At 39.0% G+C, this 13937-nt stretch overlaps 1 protein-coding gene across 4 annotated transcripts in view; it reads left to right on the forward strand.

Moving 5' to 3' along the window:
- LOC127448618 (SLIT-ROBO Rho GTPase-activating protein 3-like) overlaps positions 1-13937 on the forward strand; it is a 112384-nt gene that overhangs the window by 78411 nt on the left and 20036 nt on the right. For 2 of the 4 annotated variants that reach the window (XM_051711278.1, XM_051711279.1), the window contains exons 11-17: positions 5301-5328; positions 7069-7171; positions 9166-9226; positions 9923-10000; positions 10842-10976; positions 11591-11696; positions 12559-12786. In XM_051711278.1, the coding sequence (XP_051567238.1) occupies positions 5301-5328; positions 7069-7171; positions 9166-9226; positions 9923-10000; positions 10842-10976; positions 11591-11696; positions 12559-12786 (739 nt within the window). Of the gene's footprint in view, positions 1-5300; positions 5329-7068; positions 7172-7933; positions 7965-9165; positions 9227-9922; positions 10001-10841; positions 10977-11590; positions 11697-12558; positions 12787-13937 lie in introns of all 4 variants that reach the window. The other 2 variants (XM_051711280.1, XM_051711281.1) reach the window with 1 other exon arrangement.

The raw sequence follows: 13937 nt of genomic DNA on the forward strand, positions 1-13937 counted from the left end.
AAGGTTCTATTCATTAAAGGGGCCATGACATGAGGAATCTAATTGTCCTTGATCTTTGAACATACAGTTGTGCTCAAAAGTTTGCATACCCTGGCAGGAATTGTGAAATTTTGGCATTAATTTTGAAAATATGACTGATCATGCAAAAAAACTGTCTTTTATTTAAGGATAGTAATCATATGAAGCCATTTATTATCACATAATTGTTTGGCTCCTTTTTAAATCATAATGGTAACAGAAATCACCCAAATGGCCCTGATCAAAAGTTTACATACCCTTGAATGTTTGGCCTTGTCACAGACACACAAGGTGACACACACAGGTTTAAATGGCAATTAAAGGTTAATTTCCCACACCTGTGGCTTTTTAAATTGCAATTAGTGTCTGTGTATAAATAGTCAATGAGTTTGTTAGCTCTCGCGTGGACGCACTGAGCAGGCTAGATACTGAGCCATGGGGAGCAGAAAAGAACTGTCAAAAGACCTGCGTAACAAGGTAATGGAACTTTATAAAGATGGAAAAGGATATAAAAAGATATCCAAAGCCTTGAAAATGCCAGTCAGTACTGTTCAATCACTTATTAAGAAGTGGAAAATTCGGGGATCTCTTGATACCAAGCCAAGGTCAGGTCAGGTAGACCAAGAATGATTTCAGCCACAACTGCCAGAAGAATTGTTCGGGATACAAAGAAAAACCCACAAGTAACCTCAGGAGAAATACAGGCTGCTCTGGAAAAAGACAGTGTGGTTGTTTCAAGGAGCACAATACAGCGATAATTGAACAAAAATGAGCTGCATGGTCGAGTTGCCAGAAAGAAGCCTTTACTGCGCCAATGCCACAAAAAAGCCCAGTTACAATATGCCTGACAACACCTTGACACGCCTCACAGCTTCTGGCACACTGTAATTTGGAGTGACGAGACCAAAATAGAGCTTTATGGTCACAACCATAAGCGCTATGTTTGGAGAGGGGTCAACAAGTATTGTGCTCCTTGAAAGCTCCTTTTTTGCATAATCAGTCATATTTTCAAAATCAATGCCAAAATTTCACAATTTCTGCCAGGGTATGCAAACTTTTGAGCACAACTGTATAAGAAGTCATTGTACTATAAAAACATACTGAAAGTTTCAGAACTCAAAACTTCCTCCTAACTGCAAGAAGATAATTTGCTGAAACCAAGCTGCCAAAACACCTCGTTCTCTACTTCCTCCAAATCGTGATATCACACTGTGGTAGACATTTGCATCTGATCGCCTCCACAACAACAACACATCAACTCCTATTTTACCTTATTACTTCCGTAGCCCTGCCCAGTAGCGGTGAACATTGAGATGGCAGGTCAGTCAAGAGCAGAGAGCCAATCATAACAGTAGGCTTTTCCTTTCAAGTATTAAAGTAGCAGCACCAAAACAGAGTGTTTCTGACAGAGGGTCAGAATGAGGATGGAAAAATATAATGTTACAGATATATGATTGTTTTGTTGTGCAGATATTATAAATGAACCTCAAGAAACATATTAAAATAATTTAAAAAAAAGGCATGTCATGACCACTTTAACATCAGTTAATGCATTAGGTATCATGAATTACAGTAACAATGAACAATGACTTTTACAGCATTTGTTAATATTGGGTAATGTTTACTTATCAAAATACTGTTGTTCAGTGTTCATGTAAGTTCATGATGCATAACTAATGTTAACATATGCAACTTTTAATGAAATTTATCTTTTGAATTAGTATTTGTATAAATTAATATTAAACCAGATTAATAAGTGCTTTTTAATTATTATTCTTTGTTAGTTCATGTTAACAATACAATACAACTCTATTTTAAACTTCTACCATATATAATATACCACAAATACAGCCCCCTCCCCAAAATAAATTATGCAACTATTGCACATTTCATACTGAACAATCAGCTAAATTCTTTAACAAAAATAGGAGCTTCATGTTTCTGCTTTTAAACCTTCTGGTACTCTTGCACCATAAATTTCCATTGTAAGTGCAATACTGTACACACATTGTTCCATTGTTTAAACAAACTGAGAGACAAGTCAAAATTATTGTCTGTTGTAATGCAATAGATTTTAACCTATAATATTCATTTCAGTGTGGTCCATGTTTCTTCAAATCATTATAGAGAAGGTGCTTTCATGGCCACATCTCCCATAAGGCCTCTTGTCACTTCAGTTACAGGCGGTTAAGACCCAATCAATCAGCTAGTTGCACTGGAGGGGGTGGTTCAGCAGCTGCCTGTGTGGTAGCTCATAATCTAATGACGACACGCTGCGTGCTGCCCCAGCTGTGTCCAGACATCCACATATATGATTGCTGACCAGTCCTGCACTCTTCCCTTCACCAGTCTGTGTACTTAATTACACTATACCTCATTGTCTGAGTAACACCTGCCGTACACTTTTACCATTAGGACTCTGAAAGGGATAGTTCACCCTAAAAGGCAGAATGTTTGCTATATTCAACATTCACTTTCACTATATGGAAAAACAGATGCAATGAAAGTGAATGGTGATTGAGGCTATCAGTCTGCCTAACTTCTCCTTTTCTGGTCCATGGAAGAAAGTCATACAGATTTGGAACAACATGAGAGTGAGCAAATGATCACATAATGTTTAGTTGGACTCTCTCTTTAAGTGAGCCAAGATATGTGTGTTTCTGTGAATGCTGCATGTACACGCGTTAGTCACGTATGGTTGCAGAAAGTTTTTTCCGCCCATGTTTTTTTAATTATTCACCTAATTGATCCTAGATCCATTAGACCAATTAGCCTGGCACAATTAATTACCTCCATTGTTGTTATCAAAGGTTTCAATAGTGCCAGCCACCTGGCTTAAATGCATACACTTGTAGACATTTAAAGGAATAATGTGGTGCAATAAACTCCAGGCATCTGAATAATCAGGGTTGAAAACCCTGTTGAAAAAAACTGCTTTAACCAGCCTAAGCTAATTAGACGGTGTAATTCCCAGCCTGGTAAGACTGGTCTATTTGCTTCAAGCATTCTTTTAGCTGGTCAAGATGGCAGACCAGCTGGCTGACCAGCTAAACTTGCTGAGCACAAGTTTGGTCAGGTGGGGATACCAGCTAGATCATCTTAAAGGAATAGTTCTCCCAAAAATGAAAATTCTCTCATCATTTACTCACCCTCATTCTATCCCAGATGTGTATGACTTTCTTTCTTCTGCTAAATGCAAATGAAAACTTTTAGAAGAATATCTCGGCTCTAGGTCCATACAATGCAAGTGAATTGTAAAAGGCAGCACAAAGGTAATTCATATGACTCCACTGGTTTAATCCATGTATTCTGGAGCGAACTTTAGTTTTTGGTGAAAACAGACGAAAATATAACTCCTTTTTCACTGTACATCTTGTCATTAGCAGTCTCGTTGCAACCATGATTTCAAGTTCTATTACACTTCCTAGCACCATCTAGTGCTCTGCACATGCCTAGGAGGTATTATCGAGCTTGAAATCGTGATTGGGCCGAAAGACTGCAATGGCAAGATACAGCGAAAAAGAAGTTACATTTTGGTCTGTTCTCACATAAAATTAATTTGATCGCTTCAGAAGACATGGATTAAAACACCTGAGTCATATGGATTACCTTTATCCTGCCTTTATGTCCTTTTTGGAGCTTCAAAGTTTTGGTCACTATTAACTTGCATTTTGTGGACCTACAGAGCTGAGATATTCTTCTAAATATCTTTGTGTTCTACAGAATTAAGAAAGTCATACAGATCTGGGATGCTATGAGGGTAGTATTCCTTTAAACTAGTTAAAACCAGCTAACAAGCTTAGTCTACCACCTTAGGTATAAACTGTTTTTTTAGCAGAGAACCAGATGCTCTGAAACTGCTGACTTGTATCCAGAAATGTGATCGTAATGCTTGGAAAGTATTCAGAATCTTTTTTTAACCCCTCATCTGGCAAGACAAAAGCCTTTGAGTTTTTGGAATGATTTTCGAGGGCATTGCAAAGACACAATGGAAGCACTCCATTTGATATGCAGATTTGGTGAAATGAAATGGTTTGAGGGCCTACATCACATCTCTGAATTAGCCATGTAGAAACATTAGTGGTTCCACCTCATTACATGGTGATTCAGAATTGGAAGAACTCAGTCTGCATTGTGTGCTGATATGGGCAGGTGCTCTTGAGATGTGTAATTTCAGGGTCTTTGTACAGGATTTCTAAGTGTAGTAATCACTTTTGTGAATTACTTAGAGGGAATGGACTGTTGTTTCTTTATGTGAATGCTCCACGGACTTTTGGCACTTTCAATGCCATGCCTCAAAATATAGGCCATTTATAACCACATCTTTGTCATTGACCCCATTTTTCAGAGGAAATACAATCACAATGTCTTTTTTTCTTTTTATTATTGCTTCTCTTTATCAACATTTTGATATTTGCAGGAAAGCTTTGAAATTTTGCTATGGCAAACTATTACTGTTGCTCTGACACAAAGTCAGGGATTTCAACAATCCCTACCCTACCCGCATAACTCCTTCCGAGGCATTCGCGTTAACATGATTGGTACTTCAAAACATTGTTGGCAAATGTGGCTTGTTGAGGAGAGATGTGTTATTGCTTATATAAGTGGCTAGACTTTGATTGGTAAAAAAAAAAAATCCCATAGAATTGTATTGAAGTATGGACCCAAGCCTTATATGAGAACAAAAATATCGTAGAGACTTTGGGGTGGGCACATTTGTCAACCACCCAGAACACCTTAGCAACCGCATAACAATGCTCTGGCAACCAACCATCCACAAGACCTTAGCATCATGGTGGCATGTTTTGCGCAGGCAAGCACCACCCACATTTTCTAAAGAAACTAAAAAATCTGATTGAAATTCGAAATCAAAATTGTTTGTATTGCGGCAATACCAAGGGACTCTTTTGCATGCACTGGACATTGGGACAAAGAACTTAGTGAGCCATCATTGACATCGCTCAGTGTCACCAATGTGAAACGAATCTCCTCATGCACACCCTCATACAAACATACACACTCACTCACTCATTTAGGCCCCTTTAGTTCCCTTCTCTGTGAGCCGTCTGACACCCCACAGGGCCTTTTCCGAGGTTTCTACAGTGACCAGTGCTCTTCTTTGTCTCAATCACAGTGTGGCTGCTCACCCATTCATCTCCCTTCAATAGTGCTGGCCACTCTCACTATAACCCTCAGTACGGTCTGACTGAGGTTTAGAACAGAGTGCATGAGATCATACTAATAATGACATATCTGACTACTCCCTTTTTTCTCATTTTTAGGAGAAAGAGCTGAATGTGGAACTACAAGGTAAGAGAGTTCTGAAGATGATGATATTACCCCTTTTCACAAAAACCAGAAAAATATTATTCTTAGCTTGCTTTTACCATGATATCTAACATTTTTGATCAGGGTTATGGATGGAGCCAAAAGGTCCCTTTTTTTTACCTAAATATTTCTGTGGATTTTAGTCTTTTAGCCTTGAGGCAAGATATACTAGTATAACAAACAGCTATATACATTTTGTCAGATTAACACATTTAAGATTTTGACTTTCTCTTTCTCTCTGGAAAATGGACCAAAAATATTGATGACTCATCTTGCACTCAGGGGCGTATTCAGATTTTTGTCCAATAAAATGCTCTCTAGAATGAGAACGTCCCCTACCTTTATTATAAATACTACCTGCCTCTGACATAGCAAAAACAAGAAGCAAATCATGGGTCTTAGCTGTGATGTAAACTGAAGGCTATTTGCTATTTTAAGACAAAAGGCCCAAACCCTTAGATATGTTCTGCCCAATCTTACTGTTTCACTAGGAAACATGTCAGGAAAGAAAACATATCAAGCAATTTCATGAATGCTTTAAAGAAGATTTTGCATTTCTGTCCCAGTAATACCTCTTATGCTCTCTATTATACCTATTATTCCTCTAAATGGGTAGCATGTGAAAGATTGCAATTGTAAAAGCAGATAACATTTTTTTCCAGATATTTCTAAATTTTCTGTTATTTTTAGGCTTAAATATAATTTGTCAGTTAATTTACTGCAAGTGCAGGTGGGGAAAAAAGCCTCTAAAAACCAATAACAAGCCTAAGTAAAAGCAAGAGAGGACAAATACAACTTTTTGGCAGCCCACTGAGATATAACACAGCGGTCAAAGGGAGATTTGTCCTCAAGCTGTTGCTGGCAAGGGCTCAACTCATGCTGGGTGTCCAGAGTGTCCTCAGACAGTCAGAGAATGCTAAGAACAGAGCCTGACTGATAAATAGATGCAGACCATCATCTGTACATGTGAACCTGTAACAACCTTTCAGTTAGATGACACCAACCAATGTTCCGATGGATGCCTGTTATCTTAAATATATAAGACGAGAAACATACTCTATGGAAGCATGCAAACACAGATGTGAAATCTTGGCCAATATGCTATAGGCTTAAACAATAGTGTGAAGTGGTACTTTATTTGGTCAAGATCTGTGACACACACACAGATTATTATTCTTTGCTCAGGATTGTTGTGCTTGTACATGCACAAATTTGCCATTTAATTCCACTGAAAACAATCAACCAACTCTTCCATCTCAGTTAATGATTAATCTCACAGCAAATGTAAACAACATCTTGTGCAGTGCCCTCAAGTTTAGAACCAAAGTGCAGAGTCATGTCATATTATACGTGTATTGCATTTACTGGTCTGTCAAAACATCAATTATGTTTCCATAGCTATATGTTTGAATAAGGGGCCTGTTCGGGCATCCTTTTGGGAATAGAACGCTCCCTGCAGTTGTTATCGGTTAATTTGAGGTCAAAAGCATTTGGATATAATTATGATCTTTTAAAACACAACAATTAATGCCTGTTGCATATTTAAACCCCTCATAATAGGCTGTTTCCTCTACTGGGACGTAAGTTAGTAAGTGTTAATTGCAAGATTGCATAGATCTAACAGGTTTGGAATGTATAGATTTAAGGTCTATGGTATAATATGTAATTTTATGGGGTGTTGAGTGTGTAATTGTGTTCCTCCTAACCATCTTCATTCCTCAGACCCCCAACCCTTCCCCCGAAACCACAGAAATTGCGGAAACCACGGCCTCGCTCCATCTATACCCATAAGCTGTTTAATGGCAATATGGAGAGTTTCATTAAGGTACCCACTGACTGTGGCACTAATTGTGCCCTCTTGTGGGATGGTTGACACAAGCTCTGTCTATTTTCTTTTCTGGCCACTGACTCATTTGCTCGCATCCTCTATATGCTCCCGTTAATTTCATCCCGTCTTTCACCAGATGGCGATGATGCAGATAATAAGGTTGGCAAAAAATGGTAAAGAGAAACTGAACAGGCACCATTAGCTTAAAGAAACTACCTTGAGTTGAAATTAGATGCTTAATTTATGCAATTAAGTGGTCGATTTTCACTTAAACTTTCAGACCATCTAACATAAATAGACAAAATGGAGCACAACAGTACAGATCTGGAATTAAAAATCCCTTTCATTGTCTCCATAGTGGAATTGAGTTCTAACATAGCAATTTTTTTACTGTGGTGATTTCTCTCAGACCTGGTTGGTTTGGTTCATGGCTTACAACTCTGTACTGAAGACATTTTTAAAATCCCTAAGGAGAAAAGAAATGGGAAAAATACCTCTGGAACCATAGCAGGTGAAAAAGTGGGCCTGACACTGTTGCGCTCTATAGCAGAGACAATGAACTGAAGGGTATCATGTCCTCCTCGTGCCTCCCTTTACTGCATCTCAAGCCATTTGAAGCATCCTCCCTAATGCTATTCTACCCAATCACCACAGCGGCACTGTCGTCTCCATGACGATTCTGTCATCCCTTCCTCTCTAACAGTAATTCTCTCACCTCTTTTACTTCTTTGCTCTGCTCTACACTGCTTGCTGTCCTAGGGGAAGAAGGAATGCTCGTACCCGCAATCAGGTACTTTGCATTAGGGAAAAGCATGAACTGCCTCTTTCTGTTAGATAAAACCTAAACAAAAATGCAGCCTGGTCTCATGAAATTTACGTGAGCAACGTTTTTGCAAAACTGAAATGATGTTCTTCATCACACATTTGGCTGCAGTTTTTAAGTGAAATCTCCAGCGGGGGTGCCAAAACCGAGTAAAATGTTAAATGTACCTCCCAAACCTAAAACTTTACCCTAAACATAACCAATAGTGTCCGGAAGGATAAATGAGAGTTTAACAAAACAGACATCCTTACCCTTAACCAACACCTAACCCTAACCGATAGTGTTTTAAAATGCAAATTTGAAATAAAAAAATGAAAGAAAACACATTTTGTGTCGCTTCTATGCTACTTTCACTTTCGTGCGTCTTTTGTTGGACTCATACCATGGCCGTTGAGCCCAAAGTCCAACGCTCTATCAGGTGAGCCACCAAGCAAGCTAAAGACAAAGGAATAAGTGTGTATATGTAGGTGGGTCTGTAATACAAGTGTTAAAATGTTTTGTTTTTCAAATCATGCATTAAAGTAAATGTGGTTTGATATCATAACATAGCTCGGGGTGAGTAATAGAGAAAAATAAGTTTTTATAAAATCAAAATCAGCAATTGTACTCGTGATTTGTGTGACTAATTAAACCACACAGTTGTTGTAGCGCCTCTAGTGTTCATTTCACCAGGAAAATGCAGCGACATGTAGAAAGCGGCACGTGCAGGTTTGCTAAAATGTATGTAGAGTAACGTACATTCTGTGAGACCAGGTTGAAAGAATGGCATGTTATTGCCTCTTTCTAAGAGCTACACAAATTCTAACACTTTTTTTTTTTTTTTCAGCATACTAGCAACCTTGGCTGAAGCTTTAGTAATTTTTTTATATTGTGAAATGCTCTTTATGACTACATGCTTAATGCTTTGCTTTATTCTCTGCTAAAACTACAAAAAGGTTCATTGAACTTAAGTAACTTAAGTGTGGATGCATTCTTTGTTTCGAATGTAATAAATGGTTCTATTGACAAATATTTTTTTAAATGACGCATGACTGCAGTGCACCTTTAATCATATTCAAATTTTACATACTGTAAACATATAGTGTACTTATTTTGCATTAGATACCACTTTAAATTTCAGTCACTGCTCTAAAACTGTTGCCATCTTTTATTGCTTGTTGTCTTTCAGGATTCAGGTCAACCCATACCACTGGTGGTGGAGAGCTGTATTCGATACATAAATCTATATGGTAAGCGGTTCACAGAAAAGTCACTAATCGATTTCAGCTAAACATGCTGACTCAGTAGCTACTGGAAACCATTAGCGAGCTCTACGAAAACAACACAAGCTCTTGTCATTCAGAGAACACACTGAACCAGAGAGAGGCACAGATGCTAATTTGAATAAGGACACTTTCCAAATAGTTCCTTATAAAGTCCATCTGTCAGGGTAAAGCTGAAGTCAGTGAATTTAGTGAAATGACATCAGTTTGGCTGCTAAATATGCTGTGGATTAATGATTTACAGTTCATGGCCTGCTAGTTTTAAGACTATAGATTTTTATGGATGTCAAGTCAGAAAAAAATAATGCTGTAACTGCTCAATTCTCTGTCCTGGCACAATCATTGCTTATAGGGCTCAACATAATCTTCCCATTCAGTATAGCTTTAAAATGATTGATTTGAGATTGCAGACGTTCGCTTGCCTTCCCCTAGGATCTAATGAAATTTGAGAAAAATTATTGGAACCCCTTTAACAAAACCCATATGTCCCAAAATAACAGGCCCCTTTTGCTCAGAGAGAGAGAGAGAGAGAAAAAAAGTTTTATTTTCTCCTCCTCTGTGCATCTCGTTTTCAGATTGCTTAAAAGTAGTGCTGCTGAGATAATGCGATATCATGCCTTGACAAGTTTGGGCCTTATGTTTCTTTTTATTTTCCTGTGTCAGGGCTGCAGCAACAAGGCATATTCCGAGTTCCTGGATCTCAGGTGGAAGTCAACGATATTAAGAATTCGTTCGAGAGAGGTTAGTCCCCTACATACTGTATGAACTGTGCTTCAATTTACCAAACCTTTGCTGTTAAAGAAATTAATAATGTATCAATTCTACATCTAGCTATTGTTTGCTGATTTAAGCAATCGTGTGCCTAGTTTTGATATTCACAAATGGTGTGTCTCAGTCTGCACCATATTTTACTAGTAGGTACACTGCCAAATTCTAGGGCTGTCACATTGTTGAGTTTGTTCCAGTGCACTAAAACATTCCCTCCCAAGAAGTTCCCAGAATGCACCATTTTCTCAATATATTCTCTAGTCTCTCAAGCTGTCAGAAACAAAGGATGAGCACATATTTCATAATGGCGCTGTACTTTTTTTTACAACTACAATGAAGATGCACGTGAAACAAAACAAATGATACCAGATCGGTCATTACCGTGTTATATAGCAATGTTGAGAAATACCAGCTACAGTTCAATGTGCGATTCTGTAATCCTGTCACAGATAATTGAGTCAACAATGTGTTTAGTAGATCAAGACCCTTGCTAGTGTCTCAATTTGCATTTACTATGAACTTATTCACATCATTTGGAACAAGGTAGTGGATTGAGTCACATCACCAGTCTGTAGACCTTTCTTAATCCATTGCTGTGTTCATTAATTGACTAGTTGGATAAATGGTTAAAGCCTAAATTATTTTTACTTCTATACTTACTGTACTTCTATTTTCAACATATATCTTTGTATATATTTGGACAATATATGATCTCACTCAAATTTCCTATTTTCACTAATCTTGTCTGAGCTGCGTTATGCTTTATAACAAGCTTTGCAGCAGGAACTTACAACATATCACGATTGTTTTTCAGGTGAGGACCCATTGGTTGATGATCAGAGCGATCATGACATCAACTCAGTAGCAGGTGTTCTGAAGCTGTATTTCAGAGGGCTGGAGAACCCTCTGTTCCCCAAGGAGCGCTTCCTGGATCTGATCTCCACCATCAGTGAGTGTTGCATTCAGCTGCAGTATAGGTCAAAGTCACTGGAGTGTTCAAGGCTGATATTACTTCATAGATTGCTGTTATTTGTTGTACATTTTTTCTGGCGCATGGTTTTGCCTTGGTTCTTGATTTATATACTTTCCTACCTACTGAAGTAATTTGTCAGTTTCTTGTCGCCTTTGGAAAGAAAGTGTCTGTCAAGAAAATAAAAGTAAATTTGAGCAAATTGTGTTGTGATGGAGGTCATAAGACCCTTCTGAAAAATACATCTAAAACCAGCCTAAGGTGGTTAGCTGGTCACCTAGCCTAGCCAAGCTGGTTAGGCTGGTCTGGTTTGATGGTTTAAGAGGAATTTTGGGCACTTGACAGCTGGTCAGGCTGGGAGACAATCATGATGAACAGCTTAGACCAGCTAAATACCTCCTTGGACAGGTTGAGAGACCAGCTTGGTAAGCTTGGAAGACTAGCTGAACACCACCTTGGACAGGCTTGGACATCAGTTAAACCATCTTAAACCAGCTGAGATTAGCAACCCGCCATAGGACGAAAAATCTTGACAGTGGAGTTACAGTTTGATTTCGTAATGCTGATCATTATGGTGCTCTATCTTATTTCAGAGCTCGAATCATCTGCAGAAAGAGCTCACCACATCCAGCAGATAATCGTCACCCTTCCTCGCACCATCAACATCGTCATGAGATACCTGTTTGCATTCCTCAATCAGTAAGAATTATATTTCAACATCTGTTTCATAATAAAGTTGCATAATTGGAACCAGCCGACCTGTTGGCACGTGCTCACACACACAAACACACTTAAAAGTGGGAGGCTAATCTGTAGTTTTAGCACACTGCCTCCACAGCGTCCCCGTCTTTAGAGTGTAAATTTCCTAGTAAATCACCATTTATGTGAACAGCAGAAGTCACAAGCAAAGACATTCATTATATTTACAAAGAGCTATTCAACAGTCCCTACTATTCATGTCTAATTTATGACCATGTCTGTCAAGGAGTACTTTAGAGGATATTTACACCAGTGGAAAACCATCAGTCTGTACCATACTATGCCTGTCCTCTTCTCCTGGCTTTTTATTAATGGTTCCTGTGCTCACCCTTCCCCAGACCAAACAAAGAATTTGATTTCACATCATGAGTTTTCCCTCTGACTCCCCCCCCCCCCATTTTCCTCTCTGTGCCTGCAGCTCTTACAGCTGTGACTCATTGGAGTTTTACTTCAACAGCCAAGCTCTCCTCTATTGAAAGATAATACAGTGTACTTGAAGATGAATCCTCTGGAACAAAGTTATGGATGCACATATTTAAATGAATAGCAGCGATAAGAGGGATCTTGATAGAAGTGTGATTTTGAAAGTCAAAGTCAACATGAAACGCTGTTTGCAAATCATTTTAATTCAATGTAATCTGTACAGTAAAGTTTTGACTTTACAGTAATCTGACATAGAAATGGAATAGGAGAAAGTATTTCAGCTTTGGAAATATTACACAGTTCACCTTTTAGGAAGTCTTCAGTTGAGAATTGATAAAAAAAATTGCTTTTCACAACCTCTTTCTCTTTATCTCTATAGCTTGTCCCAGTACAGTGATGAGAATATGATGGACCCATATAATCTGGCCATCTGTTTTGGACCCACTCTGATGCCCATCCCTGAGAGTCAGGACCCCGTGACCTGCCAGGCTCATGTTAATGAGGTCATCAAGACCATCATCATCCACCATGAAGTCATCTTCCCCAGCCCACGTGAGCTGGATGGCCCTGTCTATGAGAAATGCATGACTGGAGGAGAGGAGTACTGGTGAGCTCTGGGCTTTAGCTGGATTTTGATGTGACTGAGGAATGTCATAATTCCTCCAATGAAGCTAGCTGTGGCTTACTTAAATCTGTTATACTAAATTCTCAACTCTAAATGAATGAGTTTAGCACTCGGGTCACCTGAAGTAAAAATGACTTGGAAAGCCTTCTGTAAAATGTAACTAAACAGAGTATTGATACTTACAGTAGTCTAATAGTTCCAGCTCAAATAGCCGCTGTATGCAAAGCTGTAACTATGTATCAGCTGAGTTCTTTCCACAGTTTTCCTGACCAACCACTGGGCAGCGCCATGATTATTCTGATTGCCGCTAGGTTTCGGTCTTCATTGAAAGCAATGTAAAAACTACCGTAATGAGCAATTCAGGTGGAGAACAACAACCATTTTAAGTGTTACTTGGGGTAGAAATGAGTTCAGGCTCAACTTTTTAGAGTTATTGGCTGTCATAACAACTCTTGTTGTTAATGTTATCAACGTAACCAACCTCAGGCCATTGCTTCATGTTATATAACCACTCCTTATGCTTTAATGAGTGAGGCACTGTCAAAAGACAGTCGTCATGATAGTAATGTATCGGCACTATGGAGCCACATGTTTATTTGGCTGATGGCATAAAGGTCGGGGTTTAAAATGTCACATTACAAGCAGCACTTATATAAGCCACTCTTTTTATTTTTTTAAATTTTTTTTATTTTCTCCCCTTTTTCTCCCAATTTGGAATGCCCAATTCCCAATGTGATTTTTAAGTCCTCTTGTTCGCGTAGTGATTCGCCTCAGTCCGGGTGGCAGAGGACGAATCCCAGTTGCCTCCGCGTCTGAGACCGTCAGCCCGCGCATCTTATCACGTGTCTTGTTGAGTGCGTTGCCACAGAGACATTGGTGTGAAGCCTCCACACGCGCTTTATAGCGATCATGAGGAGGTTACCCCATGTGACTCTACCCTCCCTAGCAACTGGGCCAATTTGGTTGCTTAGGAGACCTGGCTGGAGTCACTCAGCACGCCCTGGGATTCAAACTAGCGAACTCCAGGGGTGGTAGCCAGCGTCTTTTACCACTGAGCTACCCAGGTCCCCAAATCAGCTGCTCTTAACTTTTACAAACACTTCTGTCGTCAAACATTTTCATCCATTTAATCC

This window comes from Myxocyprinus asiaticus, chromosome 12, assembly GCF_019703515.2.
Source record: "Myxocyprinus asiaticus isolate MX2 ecotype Aquarium Trade chromosome 12, UBuf_Myxa_2, whole genome shotgun sequence".
Classification (NCBI taxonomy): Eukaryota; Metazoa; Chordata; class Actinopteri; order Cypriniformes; family Catostomidae; genus Myxocyprinus; species Myxocyprinus asiaticus.